This window comes from Salmo salar, chromosome ssa10 (assembly GCF_905237065.1).
Source record: "Salmo salar chromosome ssa10, Ssal_v3.1, whole genome shotgun sequence".
NCBI lineage: Eukaryota > Metazoa > Chordata > Actinopteri > Salmoniformes > Salmonidae > Salmo > Salmo salar.
The window spans coordinates 14,343,509-14,363,920 of NC_059451.1; the positions used below are offsets into that span (position 1 = coordinate 14,343,509).

The 20,412-nt window shown below is 44.0% G+C and overlaps 1 protein-coding gene across 1 annotated transcript in view; it reads left to right on the plus strand.

Moving 5' to 3' along the window:
* Positions 1-20,412, plus strand: part of LOC106613563 (FRAS1-related extracellular matrix protein 1) — a 56,438-nt gene that overhangs the window by 19,782 nt on the left and 16,244 nt on the right. Inside the window, exons 19-25 of the mRNA XM_045687368.1 lie at positions 3,572-3,757; positions 4,897-5,093; positions 5,419-5,644; positions 10,042-10,186; positions 12,167-12,308; positions 17,666-17,861; positions 18,842-19,106. Coding sequence (XP_045543324.1) covers positions 3,572-3,757; positions 4,897-5,093; positions 5,419-5,644; positions 10,042-10,186; positions 12,167-12,308; positions 17,666-17,861; positions 18,842-19,106 — 1,357 coding nt within the window. The remainder of the gene's footprint in view (positions 1-3,571; positions 3,758-4,896; positions 5,094-5,418; positions 5,645-10,041; positions 10,187-12,166; positions 12,309-17,665; positions 17,862-18,841; positions 19,107-20,412) is intronic.

Genomic DNA, 20,412 nt, shown 5'->3' on the forward strand with positions numbered 1-20,412 from the left:
AACAACTGAGACATTAATTGAACAAGTTCCACAGACATGTGACTAACAGAAATTGAATAATGTGTCCCTGAACAAAGGGCGGGGTCAAAATCAAAAGTAACAGTCAGTATCTGGTGTGTCCACCAGCTGCATTAAGTACTGCAGTGCATCTCCTCCTCATGGACTGCACCAGATATTCCAGTTCTTGCTGTGAGATGTTACCCCACTCTTCCACCAAGGCACCTGCAAGTTCCCGGACATTTCTGGGTGGAATGGCCCTAGCCCTCACCCTCCGATCCAACAGGTCCCAGACGTGCACAATGGGATTGAGATCCGGGCTCTTCGCTGGCCATTGCAGAACACTGACATTCCTGTCTTACAGGAAATCACGCACAGAGTGAGCAGTATGGCTGGTGGCATTGTCATGCTGGAGGGTCATGTCAGGATGAGCCTGCAGGAAGGGTACCACATGAGGGAGGAGGATGTCTTCCCTGTAACGCACAGCGTTGAGATTGCCTGCAATGACAGCAAGCTCAGTCCGATGATGCTGTGATACACCGCCCCAGACCATGACGGACTCTCCACCTCCAAATCGATCCCGCTCCAGAGTACAGGCCTCGGTGTAACGCTCATTCCTTCAACGATAAACGTGAATCCAACCATCACCCGGGTGAGACAAAACCGCGACTCATCAGTGAAGAGCACTTTTTGCCAGTCCTGTCAGGCGACGTTGTTGCCGGTGATGTCTGGTGAAGACCTGCCTTACAACAGGCCTACAAGCCCTCAGTCCAGCCTCTCTCAGCCTATTGCGGACAGTCTGAGAGCACCGATGGAGTGATTGTGCGTTCCTGGTGTAACTTGGGCAGTTGTTGATGCCATCCTGTACCTGTCCCGCAGGTGTGATGTTCGGATGTACCGATCCTGTGCAGGTGTTACACGTGGTCTGCCACTGCGAGGGCGATCAGCTGTCCGTCCTGTCTCCCTGTAGAACTGTCTTAGGTGTCTCACAGTAATGACATTGCAATTTATTGCCCTGGCCACATCTGCAGTCCTCATGCCTCCTTGCAGCATGTCTAAGACACATTCACGCAGATGAGCAAGGACCCTGGGCATCTTTCTTTAGGTGTTTTTTAAGAGTCAGTAGAAAGGCCTCTTTAGTGTCCTAAGTTTTCTTAACTGTGACCTTAATTGCCTACCATCTGTAAACTGTTAGTGTCTTAACGACCGTTCCACAGGTGCATGTTCATTAATTGTTTATGGGTCATTGAACAAGCATGGGAAACAGTGTTTAAACCCTTTACAATGAAGATCTGTGAAGTTATTTGGATTTTTATTAATTATTTTTGAAAGACAAGGTCATGAAAATGGGACGTTTCTTTTTTTGCTGAGTTTATATAGATCCACACTCTATATCGAGAGAAACATATGAGCCATATATACTTGTATAGAGAGACATATAAAGCTGTATTTAAAGACATATTAAAGAGATCCATTTATAGAAACATAGAGAGAGACATATTTAGACACACTCTATATATGGCTCTAGATCAGGGGTGTCAAACAAATTTTGCCTTGGGGGCTGCATTCGGTCCTCAACGATGTCCGGAGGGCCCCACTGAAAATTGGCTATATTTCCTCGCCATCAAAACATACAAAATATAGTCTATCCATCGTTTTCTGAATTTTCGATACTCCTTGACTGCTGGCTTTAATTTTGGTGATTATTAGCGAGCTAGAGGCCACAAGAAACTGCATAAAATGTAGTTTTCATTTGTTTTCAGTCATTTGAAAGTATATTAAGTTCCTTTTCCCCCCAAAAGACAAAAATCAACATCTTGGATTTTTTTATTTTATTATTAGTTGTATTTTTACTCCAACCACCCGCAGGCCACGTTGGAGCCTAGACACCTCTGCTCTAGGTGCAAACAAGGGAATACCAGAGATGCCTCATCTTTCTTTGTCTTGTCAATGCCGCTCTATGGGGAGCTGGGTGCATCAAATAAGACAAGATTCCCCATCACCTCAGTTCTATTGTTGTGTAAAGGTTTAACTACTTTGTGATAATCACAATCCCCTTAATGCCGGTAAACACACGCTCTGTAATTTCCCAGCCTGCCCTCTGCTTTGAAGCGGGGAGCTCGGTGGCAGGTGGTAGAACGCATTGCGCTAGCGAGAATCTCTTAATCAGCCGAGCACACACACTCTGCACTAGGAGAGGAAGCAGGGCGAGCGTTGTGTCCCCACACACACACACACACAAAACACACATGGATTCCTGGGGACGGCGAGGGAACGTCTCTCGCTAGAGCCCGAGCCAAGAAGAGGGATTGGACCGTAAAGCCCCCTGTGTGTGACCGGCAACTTTGTGGTTATCAATAGGGAACAGTGACCACTGGGAGAGAATGAGAGGACTAAGAAGGGTGTTAGGAGATGGGGAGCAGAGACTGAGGGTGGCTGTTGTGAGCATGGGGTGTGTGTGTGTGTGTGTGTGTGTGTGTGTGTGTGTGTGTGTGTGTGTGTGTGTGTGTGTGTGCGTGTTTGTAGGTAAAAAGGGGTTTGTTAGGGCATTTAATGGAAATCCCTTGCTGGGTGTTGTTATGAATTACTGCATGGTGTTGTGGTGTGTTCTAGCGTGCAGAGGGCACACACACAGCTGGTCGGGATTATTCTTCTGCTGTGTTGGGGAGGGGAGCTAACGTTAGCGAACCGGTGGGCGCCGAGCAGACACCAATTCCCCACGAGGGCCACCGGACAATGAAGGCCTCAGCAAACAAAAGACAGAAAGGAGCATCCCTTGCTCACAAAAGAACACACGTTAGGCCTCCCTTCCACCCTTCTTGCTGCCAAGATTATCCATCCCGGCCCGCTATACCCCATCTCCACCATCATCAGCTAATTCGCTAATCCCAGCCAAGAAAAAAATGAATATTTATTCTCAATCTTCACCGCTGCATAGCAGGCCCACAAAATCCGGAGTAGTTTGCAGGGGAAATGTAGTTGTCTAATTAATTTGCATTGAATAAAGAGACCGCATCAGAGAATTAGCGGAGCAAAACAAAGAGGAATCCGGCTTTGCCTCTTTTCTTGTTTGGTGGACAATGTTTTTTTTCTTTCTTTTTTTATCACCTGTATCCCAGACATTTGGTCATTAACTACACACACACACACACACACCTCATCCCCCCTTGGATCAGGGTGGATCCTGATCCAAGCCTTCATCCCACCATTGCCCATTCTCCATTCATTATTTATCAGTGCTGTAAATGGGTGCAGACGCCAGCAAGCAGGGGCATGATGGCTTTATCAGCAACCAGGTGGCAGCGTGCTGGCCAAGAGCCGAGAGAGGGGGAGAGAAAGAGAGAAAGAGAGAGAATGTGAGAGAGGAGAGGGAGGGAAGATTGGCATATGTTTAGGGATGGATGGATACATTTACTGTTTTTCTCTATCATGCCTCTTAAGCTTCTGAAACCATTACTAAAAATGTGAGAGAATTGCGAGAGAGAATTCCATTGCAATTATTTCAGGTGCAATTATTTCATGTCATCATTTCATGTGTCTTTCACTGTCATTTCGCTCTGTGTGTCCCTGTCAGGTGACATGTTTGTGGTGGACGAGGGCTCCTCAGCCTGTCTATGTGGGGGAGTGCTGGGGGCCGAGGACCCCGATACGTACCCTGAAGAGCTCCTCTTCCTCCTGGAAAACCCACCCCTACAGGGCTTCCTGGAGAACACCCTGCCCTCACCAGGTTTCGAGAAGAGCAACGCAGGCCTCAGAGTGGGTCAGTGGCACACAGATCCTTAAGAGTGATAGCCAAATCTATATTTGGGGTGGAAGTCCCCAGACCTGTGTCTGAAGGCCCATAGTGACAGAATCAACAATAATCCGTTGTTTTCTTCTGCCACCTCTAGGAGTTAGCATAATTAGCATCGTCCAAATTCATGAATGTAAGCAGCGGTACCGATGTTACCAAAGCTGCATTGCTAGCAGAAACTTCCTCAAAAACACTTCAAACTAAGTTCCTTAGTTGGTGCAGGGATAATTTAAGCATGAACTATTTCCACATGTACAGTAGTCTCAAAGCCGCAACTGTTTCCGTTTGCTGTAACATGGACAATACATTTTTATTGTATTGCATTGTATTCCATTGGGCACTCGGATTGATTACCAGCTGTGAACAAACTCACCAGGCTTGATGGAACTATCAGAGCATTGGAATATTACTGCAAAAAGAACGACATTCTCGCGGGCAAGAAAACATGGACAGGGTCTTTGCGAGCATAGACGCTACCAAACAGTTTGAAGTGTTTTTGAGGAAGTTTTGGCTCGCAATATAGCTTTGCTAACATCAGTACCGCTAATACATGAATGAATTTGGAAAATGCTAATTTTATTCTAACTCCTGGCTGTGACAGAAGTAAACAATGGATTATTGTGGTTTCTGTCAATATAGGCCTTCAGACACAACTCAAGGTAAGGGGAATTTCACCCAAATATAGATTTAGCATAAACTATCCCTTTAAGCTCTTTAGTCAAAAGGTTAGCCATGGTTAGTTCAAAGTTGGCCATTAGTTATCTTGCTGATATCTACCGACACAAACTATTATGACTGTTTAAAAAATACGTTTTTTTAATTAATCCGGCTCGAAGGACAAGTAATTCAATATACGGCTCGAAGGACCAATAAGCCTTTTTAACACGTTATATCATGCTTATATGGCAGTAAAGCTTTGTGAAAAATGCGTTGAATAAGGTACTGCCTAGACCCACTCTTCTCCCGTACACGGCTGTTGTGTTCTGGGCACTCAGTCTCAGACAGTATGGACCATGCACACAGTTAACTCTAAGTCGACAAGAGTACAATGAGAAAAGATTAATTTCTACTCATACCCTGCTGTGTTGTTGTTGTGGTATGTTCAGTCTCATTCAGCCTGCTCCACCTCAGAGCGGGATACATCAACTACGTCCAGGCGGAGCACCAGGGGACTGAGCCCACCGTGGACCAGCTGGTGATCAGTGTGAGCGACGGGAGGCACAAGTCTCCCCCCATCCCCTTCTACATCATCATCCACCCCACCAACGACGAGACTCCCTCTCTGACACTTAGCAACTTCACTGTAAGTTGCCTCACATCCATCCATCTAACGCTTTTATGTCTTTGGCCATGTTTAAATACTTTGGAAAATGCACCCTGCTGTCATCCCACTGCTCTGACATGACTTGATGGGTCTAAGCTATGGAGTGGAATTTTTGCTTTCGCATATCCAACCGTGTTAGACCAGACCTCAAGGAAGGGAGTGAAGGAAGGAGGCATTTCACTGTGTTCAAACAGGTCCATGGTCTGCGACGGCGCCTTCCCTCTCTTCCTATGATGCCTCCTCCATCTCCTTTCTTTCCCTTCGGACTCATCCTCCTTTTCCTCATCCCTCTTTTTTCCCCCAGGTGATCGAGGGAGGGATAAAGGAGCTGAGTCCGGCCATTTTGAATGCATTGGACTTGGACGCCCCGGCGGACATTTTGACCTTCACAGTATTGGTTCCCCCAGCCCACGGGACCCTGCTGAACGGGATCTATGGAACGGAGTTGAGCCGCTATAAGAACATGGGCCCCAAGCTACTTCTGCAGAGCCTGATAGTACACACCTTCACCATGGAGGAGCTCAAACAAGGTGAGACACTTGATTTTGATGTATATGTCTGAAGCACCACTGTAGCCCAAAAAGTATTTGCCCTTAGGGGGACCAAGAATGATTTAAACAGAATTGATTTGAATAATCTTGTACAGTTTATCTTTGAAATATTTCCATAAACTATACAGGAGCGTATGGCTTACTGTAGGCCTGTCTTTTGTTCCATGCACCTGGAAGAATTGTTGTGCACTTTGTTAAGTGCATGTTTTTGAACTATAGTAGGGCAGCAGTTGCCTGCATGTATCACTGTGTCTTCGTTTGGTTTAGTGCCATATGTTTACTAGTGTCGTTTGTTAGTCTATGCCTTTCTGAGTTTGAGGTTGTTGGGTTGTTATTCGGGGGGGTACAGGCATTACATCCAACTACAAGGCCAGCCTGCCCCTTCCTCCCCCTCTGTTCCCCCAGCCTGGGCTGTGCCTTCCTTCCAGAGGGCTGTGCGTTGTGTTGTCGTCGTTGTCGGGGGTCAGGCCCCTGCTGAACAGATGCTCGAGACAGAGGTCGCAGAGCGCCCGTGGTGCTGCTGCTGCCTCCGCTGCACACTGTCCTTCCAACTGCTCTCTCTCTCTCGCTCTCTGCTGCTGCTGCCTGCACAATTACCTCACAGCCACTGTGCACTATGTTCAGTCACTGAGCACACACACATACATGCACACACACATGCAAGTGTGTAGACACACGTACACAAGCATGCACGTGCACATACACACACTCCTTGTAAGCAGCAGACCCATGGAAACATACAGTATCAGTCAAAATTTTGGAAACCTACTCATTCAAGGATTTTTCTACATTGTAGAATAATAGCGAAGACATCAAAACTCTGAAATAACACATGTTTAACACCAAAAAAAAACACCAAAAAAGTGTTGAACAAATCAAAATATATGTTATATTTTAGATTCTTCAAAGTAGCCACCCTTTGCCTTGATGACAGCTTAGCACACTCTTGGCATTCTTTCAACCAGCTTCACCTGGAATGCTTTTCCAACAGTCTTGAAGGAGTTCCCACATATGCTGAGCTCTTGATGGCTGCTTTTCCTTCACTCTGTGGTCCAACTCATCCCAAACCATCTCAATTGGGTTGAGGTCGGGTGATTGTGGAGGCCAGGTAATCTGATGCAGCACTCCCATCACGCTCCTTCTTGGTCAAATAGGCCTTACACAGCCCGGAGGTGTGTTTCGGATCATTGTCCTGTTGAAAAACAAATGATAGTCCCACTAAACGCAAACCAGATGGGATGGCGTATCGCTGCAGAATGCTGTGGTAGCCATGCTGGTTAAGTGTGCCTTGAATTCTAAATAAATCACTGACAGTGTCACCAGAAAAGCACCCCCACACCATCACACCTCCTCCTCCATGCTTCACGGTGGGAACCACACACGCGGAGATCATTCGTTCACCTACTCTGCGTCTCACAAAGACATGGCGGTTGGAACCAAAAATCTCAAATTTGGACTCATCAGACCAAAGGATAGATGTCCACCTGTCTAATGTCCATTGCTCTTGTTTCTTGGCCCACACAAGTCTCTTCTTCTTATTATTGGCGTCCTTTAGTAGTGGTTTCTTTGCAGCAATTCAACCATGAAGGCCTGATTCACACAGTCTCCTCTGGACAGTCAATGTTGAGATGTGTCTGTTACTTGAACTCTGTGAAGCATTTATTTGGGCTGCTATCTGAAGCTGGTAACTGTAATGAACTTATTCTCTGCAATAGAGGTAACTCTGCGTCTTCCTTTCCTGTGGCAGTCCATATGAGAGCCAGTTTCATCATAGCACTTGAAGAAACTTTCAAAGTTCTTAAAATGTTCCGTACTGACTGACCTTCATGTCTTAAAGTAATGATGGACTGTCATTTCTCTTTGCTTATTTAAGCTGTTCTTGCCATAATATGGACTTGGTCTTTTACCAAATAGGGCTATCTTCTGTATAACACCCCTAACTTGTCACAACACAACTGATTGGCTCAAACGCATTAAGAAGGAAAGAAATTCCACAAATTAACTTTTAACAAAGCACACCTGTTAATTGAAATGCATTCCAGTTGACTAACTCATGAAGCTGGTTGAGAGAATGCCAAGAGTGTGTAAAGCTGTCATCAAGGCAAAGGGTGGCTACTTTGAAGAATCTCAAATTGTCACGGTAGTCGTAATAGATGGACCAAGGCGCAGCGGGTATGTGAATGCTCATTTTTATTAATCCAAAACAAACACGAAAAAATGATAAACGGACGACAAAACAGTCTTGTAGGCTCACACAGAAATACAAGAAACAATCTCCTACAAACCCCAAAACAAACATACTCCTAATTATAGGACCTTCAATCTGAGGCAACGATAAACAGCTGCCTCCAACTGAAGGCCCCAACACCAATTAGCAAAACATCAAAATACAAACGACTAGACAGAACATAGAAATAAACTAACATAGAACAATAACCAAAAACCCCGGAATACATAAATCTAACACCCCTCTACATACACAACCACCCCGAACCATATAAAACAAATACCCCCTGCCACGTCCTGACCAAACTCAAATAACAAATAACCCCTTTACTGGTCAGGACGTGACACAAATATAAGATACATTTTGATTTAACACTCTCTCTATTATTTCATAGTCTTGATGTCTTCACTATTATTCTGAAATAGTACAAATAAAGAAAAACCCTTGAATGAGTAGGTGTGTCCAACCTTTTAACTGGTACTATAGATGTAAGCAAAGTACCAGTTCCAACTCATATAAAGCTCCCTACAAGCAGTACCGACAAGCACCAGTCAACTGAGGAGCCCCAGCCCAGTGAGAGAAGGACAAACACTGTGGGCCACAGAGACAGACACATGCAGCTAGGGCCACAGAGCCCTTAACACCCTAGCCTCCCTGAACCTAGCACGCTCAGATGAGTCCTCATCCTGAACACACGTCAACAACACCAGATCCCCTCCCTCCCCCTGCTGCCTGGCATGGAACAATGGGCCAGGCGAGCAGGAGAGACCTGTCAGAGCCATCCACCAGGGCACCGCAAACAAGGAAGTGGGCGTCTGCCAAAAAGCCACATTACTTCTGCCTATGCGGCCTTTATGGACTGCGAACCGTGCCAACGCACTGATTCAAAAAAGTCCTGATCTAAGGAGAAATAGAGGAAAAACAGGAGGAGGAGGACAGAGGAGGACAGAGGAGGACCTATTCAAGGATGTAACCTGATTCCCAGTCACTCATTCGAGTGGGGGACACAGGGAGATTAAACATATTCCTGCACCCGCCACATGTGCTGTACAGGTTGTGTGTGTTGACCCCTGAGTCCATACCCCCCACCCTCACCACCCCCTTCTGTCCCAATCCTCCACCTCCCCCATCCCCAACTTCCCTTCTCTCCCTCCCACCATTCCTCTGCAGCAGAGGTAATTCTGGGTCTTCCTTTCCTGTGGCGATCCTCATGAGTGACAGTTTCATCATAGCACTTGATTGTTTTTTGGACAGCACTTTAAGAAACTTTCAAAGTTCTTAAGATGTTCCGTATTGACTGACATTCATGTCTTAAAGTAATGATGGACTGTCATTTCTCTTTGCTTATTTAAGCTGTTCTAGCTATAATATGGACTTGGTCTTTTACCAAATAGGGCTATCTTCTGTATATCACCCCTAACTTGTCACAACTCAACTGATTGGCTCAAACACATTAAGAAGGAAAGAAATTCCACAAATTAACTTTTAACAAAGCACACCTGTAATTGAAATGCATTCCAGGTAACTACCTAATGAAGCTAGTTGAGAGAATGCTAAGAGTGTACAAAGCTGTCAATGGCAAAGAGTGGCTACTTTGAAGAATATATTTTGATTTGTTTAACACTTTTTTGGTTACTACATGATTCCATGTGTTATTTCATAGTTTTGATGTCTTCACTACTATTCTACAATGTAGAAAATAGTAAAGCTTAAGAAGAACCCTTGAATGAGTAGTTGTGTCCAAACTTTTGATTGACCTTGTTCACCTACAGGACCAATCTGTTTGGTTTGGCTTCTTCAAAGACCATAGCAATAGTGAAAATTGCCAGTGTGTTTGTGTGATGAGGCCAAATTGATACTGTTGTGAACACTAGTGGAATATGTGATGCGCTGAGAGCACTCCTTTTTTTGCAACAACATATTACAGTTCTTGGAAAAGCCAGTTTCTCGTTTTGACCACATTTAAGATTTTAGTAGAAATACTTCAACGTCTCTACCCTAAAAACACATATTTACACACGTTGCTACTCTGTTTACAACGTGACCGAACACCCCAGCCCAAAACCAACCAAACTGTCCTCCCGTTCACCCTCTCCCACCGTTCTCCCATCCTCTCCCTGACTCTTCCCCTCTTGGCCCCTATCTGCAGGAATGAGGATCATGTACATGCACGATGACACGGAAACCCTGAAGGACTCGTTCACTGTGCAGCTGACAGATGGCCGCCACACAATCCAGGGGACCGCTCACCTCCGTGTCCTACCAGTCAACGATGAAAAGCCCCGGCTGCTAAAGTAAGGATAAGAAGAACGCCCTGGGAGAAACACTCAGAGCCAAGAAGGGGATAAGGGAGGGATGGGTGAGAAAGGGAAGGGAGGTGGAGGAAGGGGTGGAATGAATGGTGGGAGGGAGAGAAGTGAAGTTGGGGATGGGGGAGGTGGAGGATTGGGACAGAAGGGGGGTGGTGAGGGTGGGGGGTATGGACTCAGGGGTCAACACACACAACCTGTACAGCACATGTGGCGGGTGCAGGAATATGTTTAATCTCCCTGTGTCCCCCACTCGAATGAGTGACTGGGAATCAGGTTACATCCTTGAATAGGTCCTCCTCTGTCCTCCTCTGTCCTCCTCCTCCTGTTTTTCCTCTATTTCTCCTTAGATCAGGACTTTTTTGAATCAGTGCGTTGGCACGGTTCGCAGTCCATAAAGGCCGCATAGGCAGAAGTAATGTGGCTTTTTGGCAGACGCCCACTTCCTTGTTTGCGGTGCCCTGGTGGATGGCTCTGACAGGTCTCTCCTGCTCGCCTGGCCCATTGTTCCATGCCAGGCAGCAGGGGGAGGGAGGGGATCTGGTGTTGTTGACGTGTGTTCAGGATGAGGACTCATCTGAGCGTGCTAGGTTCAGGGAGGCTAGGGTGTTAAGGGCTCTGTGGCCCTAGCTGCATGTGTCTGTCTCTGTGGCCCACAGTGTTTGTCCTTCTCTCACTGGGCTGGGGCTCCTCAGTTGACTGGTGCTTGTCGGTACTGCTTGTAGGGAGCTTTATATGAGTTGGAACTGGTACTTTGCTTACATCTATAGTAGCAGTTAAAAGGTTGGACACACCTACTCATTCAAGGGTTTTTCTTTATTTGTACTATTGCAGAACAATAGTGAAGACATCAAGACTATGAAATAATACACATGGAATCATGTAGGAACCAAAAGAGTGTTAAATCAAAATGTATCTTATATTTGAGATTTTTCAAAGTAGCCACCCTTTGCCTTGATGACAGCTTTGCACACTCTTGGCATTCTCTCAACCAGCTTCATGAGTTAGTCAACTGGAATGCATTTCAATTAACAGGTGTGTCTTGTTAAAAGTGAATTTGTGGGATTTCATTCCTTCTTAATGCGTTTGAGCCAATCAGTTGTGTTGTGACAAGTTAAGGGTGGTATACAGAAGATAGCTCTATTTGGTAAAAGACCAAGTCTATGTTATGGCAAGAACAGCTCAAATAAGCAAAGAGAAATGACAGTCCATCATTACTTTAAGACATGAAGGTCAGTCAATGTGGAACATTTCAATAAATTTGAAAGTTTCGTAAAGTGCTGTTCCAAAAACCATCAAGAGCTATGATGAAACTGGCTCTCATGAGGACCGCCACATGAAAGGGAGACCCAGAGTTACCTCTGCTGCAGAGGATAAGTTCATTAGAGTTACCAGCCTCAGAAATTGCAGCCCAAATAAATGCTTCACAGAGTTCAAGTAACAGACACATCTCAACATTAGCTGTTCAAAGGACAATGCGTGAAATCAAGCTTTCATGGTCGAATTGCTGCAAAAAAACACTACTTAAGGACATCAATAATAAGAAGAGACCTGCTTGGGCCAAGAAACACAAGCAATGGACATTAGACCGTCCGAAATCTGTCCTTTGGTCTGATTTGAGAATTTTGGTTCCAACCGCCGTGTCTTTGTGAGACGCAGAGTAGGTGAACGGATTATCTCTGCCTGTGTCTACTGTAGATGTCTTCACTATTATTCTACAATGCAAAAGAATAAAGAAAAACCCTTGAATGAGTAGGTGTATCCACATTTTTGACTGGTACTGTATACCTTCCCCTCCTTTGGTCCCCAATGTCTCTGTGGCCCTCAGTGTCTTTGCTGGGGATTGAACTCTCTAATAATGTCTCTCTCTTGCTTTTCTTCTCTCTTTCTCTGTCTCTGAATAGCCCCTAGTATGTTTCTTTGTGTCACTGTGGTCCTGACCATATCGTGTATCTTCTCTGTCAGAAATGCAGGAGTGGAGGTGGACTGGATGGACAGGAGGGTGATCTCCAGTGTGGTGTTGGAGGCAGAAGACCTGGACACTCCTACCAGTAAGCTCTACTACATCCTCAATGCTGGGCCCAGGTTTGGCAAGCTGCAGGTCAAGGTTAGTGCAAAGCAAAGCCCCTCTTCAAATGATACCCAGAAGATATTTATATCAAAATATGTATAACGTTATATATACAGTGGTTCTTCCTTTAAAAGGTTTGAGCTTATGCCGCAACCATTTGTGGTAGATGGTGGCATTCTGTCATTGCACCACACTACCACAAGGGTGAGTTAGAACGCTGATCTATAGGTAGTCTAAACTGTGGCAAAAATCTGTTTGTAAAATTGACAGCTATGCCATATAGATTGCAAAATAGTTGGGAAGAGATTTTCGATGTACCGATTCCATGGCACATGGTTAATGAATTGACACGCAATTTTCCGTTCCTCCGGAAAACCCTCATTTTAAAAACAGTCAAATGCTTTCTCTCCATCGCCCACACGTACTTTAAACATTTGGATAATAAAGCATTTAAAGGCTGACATTGGTTGATTTTAATACTTCTGACAGCCAAAATTGTAACTCCACCCATAACTTTTGGACTTTTAAACATTCCCAGAAGGCATGGATTATTATAACCCACTGCAGGCCTAAAACCTATGGGGGCAAACAACATTTCCATGATGGGCTATTAGCAGGACAATAGACTCTTCAACCTTTACAAAAGGATAGCTTGGCTAGGTGTGAAAAAAATCCCCCCAATTTACAATGTATTAAGTACTCTAAAGTTTTTAATTTCTAACTACAAAACATCATGCAACTGCAAAATGTTGTGTAAAGCATATACTGTACAGTATTTCGACATCAACATCTTTATGCTTCTGTTAATAAAATAATCATAAAAATACTCTTAAAATGCAGATGTTTATTTCAACTATCAGCAGCACAATAGACTCTAGCCGAGTTTAGGGACTTTAAATATATTAATGAATCCATAACGAATTACTATGGGAATAAATATCACTGAAGCATGGGGACTGGTCTTGATAAATCATTCAGATTTTTATTTGGAAATGTTAGGATTATTTTGCTCTTCACTATCACAATATTAAAAACTTTCAAATGCATTCATGAGTTAAATCGATTTAGCCGACATGTTGCGGTTCATCTGATGAAGGTGCACATAGGCCTATTTATATAATGAATATGAATTCGGAGGGCAGAAATGATTACATATTAAAGCATTAGATCTCTCACTGAAGGCGTCAGTCATACAAAATGTGTACTTAAAACCAAACAGGTTATCTAGCAAAGTAGTAAGAATGTCTCACCCCATGTTCAATAATGGCCTTTTCCCCTTTAATCAGATTACAACTGCTCACTTTCGGTTATTTGAAAACAAAATAATCTTCAAAATATATTTATTTTTAAACAAGCCAAAGAAAGTTGGTTGGAATTTCAGTTTAATCCACCAGAAAAGACAGAACAAATAATTCAACAAATATTGTGGTTAAACTCAAATATACTAATTGATAAAAAGCCTTTCTTTTTCACCCCCCCAAAAAAGAAAAAGGTGTAATCTTTGTAAACTATATCATAAATAGGACTGGTGGAGTTATGTCACACATGCAGCTAACACAAATATATGGAAATGTCCGCTCTACCCAACATTACAACCAATTCATTGCAGCATTACCACAAAAATGGAAGAGGCAAGTGGAAGGGGGAAAAGTAAGGAACTTGTCTGTCGGCCCTGGAGGCATTTTGAAAACATGTTTTCAAACTCTTGTTTTTCATAAGGACAATAGACACGATGTGGTCCCAAAAACACCTCTCTGACATAGGGTACAGCATATCTCTTGATGATGTCATTTAATGTCTCGCCAGCTTTGATCCATGCCTGGGCCTGCAGCACGCAAAGTTCGAAACTACAGAACAGTACAAAATATATATATATATACAGTTGAAGTCGGAAGTTTACATACACTTAGGTTGGAGTCATTAAAACTCATTTTTCAACCACTCCACACATTTCTTGTTAACAAACTATAGTTTTGGCAAGTCGGTTAGGACATCTACTTTGTGCATGACACAAGTCATTTTTCCAACAATTGTTTACAGACAGATTATTTCACTTATAATTCACTGTATCACAATTCCAGTGGGTCAGAAGTTTACATACACTAAGTTGACTGCGCCTTTAAACAGCTTGGAAAATTCCAGAAAATGATGTCATGGCTTTAGAAGATTCTGATCGGCTAATTGACATCATTTGAGTCAATTTGAGGTGTACCTGTGGATGTATTTCAAGGCCTACCTTCAAACTCAGTGCCTCTTTGCTTGACATCATGGGAAAATCAAAAGAAATCAGCCAAGACCTCAGAAAAAAATGGTAGACCTCCACAAGTCTGGTTCATCCTTGGGAGCAATTTCCAAACGCCTGAAGGTACCACGTTCATCTGTACAAACAATAGTACATAAGTATAAACACCATGGGACCACACAGCCGTCATACCGCTCAGGAAGGAGACGCGTTCTGTCTCCTAGAGATTAACGTACTTTGGTGCGAAAAGGGCAAATGAATCCCAGAACAACAGCAAAGGACCTTGTGAAGATGCTGGAGAAAACAGGTACAAAAGTATCTATATCCACAGTAAAACAAGTCCTATATCAACATAACCTGAAAGGCCGCTCAGCAAGGAAGAAGCCACTGCTCCAAAACCGCCATAATAAAGCCAGACTACGGTTTGCAACTGCACATCGGGACAAAGATCGTACTTTTTGGAGAAATGTCCTCTGGTCGGATGAAACAAAAATAGAACTGTTTTGCCATAATGACCATCGTTAGGTTTAGAGGAAAAAGGGGGAGGCTTGCAAGCCAAAGAACACCATCTGAACCGTGAAGCATGGGGGTGGCAGCATCATGTTGTGGGGGTGCTTTGCTGCAGGAGGGATTGGTGCACTTCACAAAATAGATGGCATCATGAGGCAGGAAAATTATGGGGATGTATTGAAGCAACATCTCAAGACATCAGTCAGGAAGTTAAACCTTGGTCGCAAATGGGTCTTCCAAATGGACAATGACCCCAAGCATACTCCCAAAGTTGTGGCAAAATGGCTTAAGGACAACAAAGTCAAGGTATTGGAGTGGCCATCACAAAGCCCTGACCTCAATCCTATAGAAAATGTGTGGGCAGAACTGAAAACATGTATGCGAGTGAGGAGGCCTACAAACCTGACTCAGTTACACCAGCTCTGTCAGGAGGAATGGGCCCAAATTCACCCAACTTATTGTGGGAAGCTTGTGGAAGGCTACCCGAAACGTTTGATCCAAGTTAAACAATGTAATGGCAATGCTACCAAATACTAATTGAGTGTATGTAAACTTCTGACCCACTGGGAATGTGATGAAAGAAATAAAATCTGAAATAAATCATTCTCTCTACTATTATTCTGACATTTCAGATTCTTAAAATAAAGTGGTGATCCGAAATGACCTAAGACAGCGAATTTTTACTAAGATTAAATGTCAGAAATTGTGAAAAACTGAGTTTTAATATATTTGGCTAAGGTGTATGTACATTTCCGACTTCAACTGTATATATATATATATATGTATATGTAAGTATGTATGTATGTATGTATGTATGTATGTATGTATGTATGTATGTATGTATGTATGTATATATGTCACGTCCTGACCAGTAAAAAGGGTAATTTGCCATAGTAGTATGGTCAGGGCGTGATATGTATATATGTCACGTCCTGACCAGTAAAAAGGGTCATTTGCCATAGTAGTATGGTCAGGGCGTGGCAGGGGGGTTGTTTTGTGTGGTTTGGGTTTTTTTTTGTTCTAGGGGAATTGGTTCTAGTTTTCTATTTCTATGTTTCGTTTTCTATGTTTGGCCGAGTATGGTTTCCAATCAGAGGCAGGTGTCTTTCGTTGTCTCTGATTGGAAGCCATACTTAGGCAGCCTGTTTTTCTTTGGGTTTTGTGGGTGGTTGCTTTCTGTTTAGTTGTTGTACCTGACGGAACTGTTGTGCGTTTTTTATTTTGTTGTTTGAAGTGCGTTCATTAAAATCTAAAGATGAGCACTATACACGCTGCGCCTTGGTCTTTTCACTACGACGCCTGTGACAATATATATATATATATATATATATAAAATATCTTACCGAGCCTTTCCATAAGTCCACTTAAGTTTCTTCAACTGTCTTCTGACTGTGATTAGAGCAATGTTGTGCGGTGATGCCAGCAGATTCCAGATTGCCTTTGCCGACCACCCATCATCTTCAACCATCAGTGAGTCGATGGCTTGAATAGTCTCGCTGGAAATGGAATACAATGTAAAAATGTGCAGCATACAGTAAAGACCAGCAGTCAATTTATTTAAGCATTATTAGGCCTACTTTACAGTTTTGTAGTCTACTATACCCGTTCATTTTCCTTGGTTTTCGCGTTCGGCGTAACAGAGGCGAATAGCACTGTCCGTGAACATAATCCCCAAGTCTAACAGTATTTTACCAACATGTTTAATTATTCAAGGCTCCTTTCTCTTGTCTGTGCTGGAGTTTTTTTAAAGAATATAGAAAAAGCCATGCACTCTTGATGGGCTATCAGCAGGACAATAGATTCTTACAAAGTCCACCAAATGCATTGTTTTCTAACCACATCTGGATGGATCCATAACGAATTACTATGGGAATAAATATCACTGAATGACAGAAATATTGGAATAAAGTACGCTAATGAAGGCAACAAAGTGTTGCTTAATGGAACACTAAAAGTCATCCAATTGTTGTAATAGGATTTGAAGCAATAGACTACCCACGTGTGGTCAACTATTTCAGCACCGTTTCGCGTTGCTCTGAGACAAGCATGGGGACTGGTCTTGATAAATCAATGAGATTTTTATTTTCACTGAATCTCCGTTTGGGTATTGGTCAGCCTACAATTAGGGTGTGGAAATGTTAGGATTATTTTGCTCTTCACTCGCAGTCACTTAGTAGCCTACTCCCGGCCGGTTACATTGTACAGCTCCATATTTTCCTAACGGAAACGCTGACTGTTTAGATTTTCGTTTTTCTTGGAATAGAAGCACCATAATATTAATCAAATGAGTTAAGCAAAAAATCTTAAAATGAATCCAATATACTATGTTCTTTAAAAAAATATTTTAAATTCTCTAGTACAGACAATATTAAAAACAGTCAAACGCTTCTCAAAGATGCTCTCTGGGGGTCAAACTAGCATTAATGACAACAGTGGCTGACACTTAAATAATGTGCCATAGAATTCTGCGGCAGCCCCGCAAGCTGTGCTGCAGTATGACGTGACTTGTACGACGTAACTTTTAAAGGAAGAACCACTATAGCCTCCGCAGATACATCTGATGTTACCCTCCTGACCTACATCTGACCAAGTGTAAAAGTTACATTTGAGTGTGTTTGTGTATCCTCTTCCCTTTGTGCAGACAGAAGCTGGCTGGACAGACATTGGAGCGGGTCAGAACTTCACCCAGGAGGATGTGGAGTTTAACCGCTTGTGGTACGCCCACACTACTGGCACCGGGTTCAAAGGTCATGACAGCATCCGTTTCACCCTCAGTGACCTAGACAACGAGTCCCCTCCTCAGAGCTTCTTCATCTCAGTACGCACCATCCAGAAGGGTGAGGACAGGACAGCCTCATGGGCACAGTTTTATTATTATGATTAGAGTTCTTGCTTAAATACTTTAAGACAAACAAGCACACCATTTTGTTTTCAGGAAATTTGTCTTTAACATTTTGAGGTGGACCATCTCTTCCTCTCTGGAGGAGCCTCCTCTTATCAGCATAATGTAACTACTTTATCAATCACATAACACATAGTCCGTATTGTCTATAGATCTAGCATTACGTAGTACTTGGCTGGCAAAGAAAAAGGTTAAAAAAAAATAGGTAAATTCAGTACACCTTGTTAACCCACGAAGACACAACAACAACAACCTGGGTGGAGCACGGCACGGCAGCCATTTTGTGCCTCAGCGCACCACACATGCATCAGCAACGTCCCAAAACAAACTTTCTCCAGCCGCTGCGTCTTGGCCATGTATAATTGAATAGGTGGCTTTCCCTATAGCCAGGCCAGCTTTTCCAGTTGGGTGAGCATGACATGCGAGGCGTATAGAAGCGAAGAGAGTTGAGGAGAGGGAGTGCAATCAGGGGTGCGCTTGGCCCTCTTGGCTCGGTGCCCTCTGATCCTGGAGGAGCGAAGGTGAGAAAAGCCCACACACTCGGCACCGCAGGAAGAGCCACCTCGGAACGTGAATAATTGAAGGATGTAGGGGGTGAACAGACGTAGAGTTTTGGTTGCCTCTGCGGTTCTCTTATTGTTGTGTTGTCGTCATCATTGCTCGCTCAAGTCACTGCCAGGCTATTGTTGAAAACAAACCATTCATACAGGTTTTTGGTACTGTTCATATTGTGCTAGCCTATCGAATCAAGTGCATCTAAGATAAGCTGACAGTCCCTGAAATTGGGCACTAACATGCTTTATTTGATGTTTATAATACACTTTTTATCGATTTTAAACTCAGAAAGTAAAAAATGAAGCCTTGATACAAAAAGCTGCTATTGCTTGACCTAAATGACTATTCTCCTATGTCCAGGTGACATAGTGCTGGTCACCAGGCCGGTCACCCTGATGGAGGGAGAGCGGCTCATCCTGACCACAGACATCCTACTGGCTACGGACGGGGCCGCCAGACCGGGGGAGGTGCTCTACACCGTGTCCATTCCGCCCAAACACGGACACGTCCACGACGTCCAGCGTCCCGGAATGCCGTTCCTCAGCTTCTCCCAGCTGGACGTGGCGGCCCAGCGTGTGTGTTACACCCATGACAACAGTCACACGGCTGAGCAGGACTCCTTCAGGTCAGACTGACACGTTGTGGTATTTTGTTTCATTTTGTATTTTTTTTGTTGGACGTACAAGACTTGTGGGCCGATACAAACATTTCAGACTGACACGTTAGTGGAATATTGGATGATTAAATTTAAAGCTTTCTTGTTCATTCAGATTTAATTGGATGTGTGTTTGGCTCAAATTTCAGGCACAATTATGTTAACAATAAAATAATAATATCTCCTTTTGACTTGAACGATATGGCATAAAATGTCATTAATTAGTCTGTTGATATTAACTGAATAAGAAAGATTTTTAGTGCCTGCCCAAAAAGTATCACACAAATTCGGACGGAGTATTTGAGCATCAAAAGAAGCTCAGCAAAAAAATGAAAAGTGTGAAGAGATGAGAGCTCTGCTACAGTATGTTTATGTGCCTCTTCCAGCCAATTTGGCAGGAGGCTTGGGTGGAGAGAGAGATGACCGGCGTATGGCTGACCTGTCCTCTCCTCTGTCTGCTCTCCTCTCCGTCCCTGGTGTGTCTGAGGACGCTGGTTTGTCACCCAGAAGCCTGGCACACACAAACACACACACACACTCACAGAGAGAGAGCCTGGCTGTGTTTCACCTCAGGGTCAGCTGGGAGCCAGGAGCCTTTCTGCAGCCAAGCCAGCCGAGGTTGAGAGGAGATGAGAGGGGGGGAGCACTTAAGTGGGGGCACACACACTGCCAATGCTCTCTGCCAAAGAGGGAGGTGATAGCCGTCCAGCATGGGGCAGTAGTACTGGTATTTCTTAACTGACACATTGAACCCAATAGAGCAATCAGCCATGTTATCCACCCGCTTCTCAGCACTCAAATACAAACTAACCACATCCTTAGATCCAAAGCATCTGTTTAACTGTGACTATTTCTACTGGGTTCTACTTGGTTCTGGCTAAACCTATGTGTATGAGCGTATCTGACCAGCTCCACGCTGTATTGGTGTGTGATACAGAATGTTCCATTTGGAGGGGGACTGGTGGCAGTGTGTGATGGCAGCGGTTGACACCTCAGATGGGGCCACACCTGAGCACACACCTGTGCATCAGAGCAGGGGCCTGGCCCAGGCCCCAGGCAGAAGGTGTTTTCTATGCCCCCCTCTTCTGGTCACCGTGACAGCGGATGATGAATGGGCATTATTAGGAGAATGATAATGCCGGCTGGCATCGGTTGCCATGGCGGCCAGAAAGGAGTGTACAGAGTACAGACAGGCATCTCTGGGAACAATTACCTAGCAAATATGGGATGGTGGAGATGGCAGATGTTGCACCGGTTTGGCTTAGAGAGGGGGACC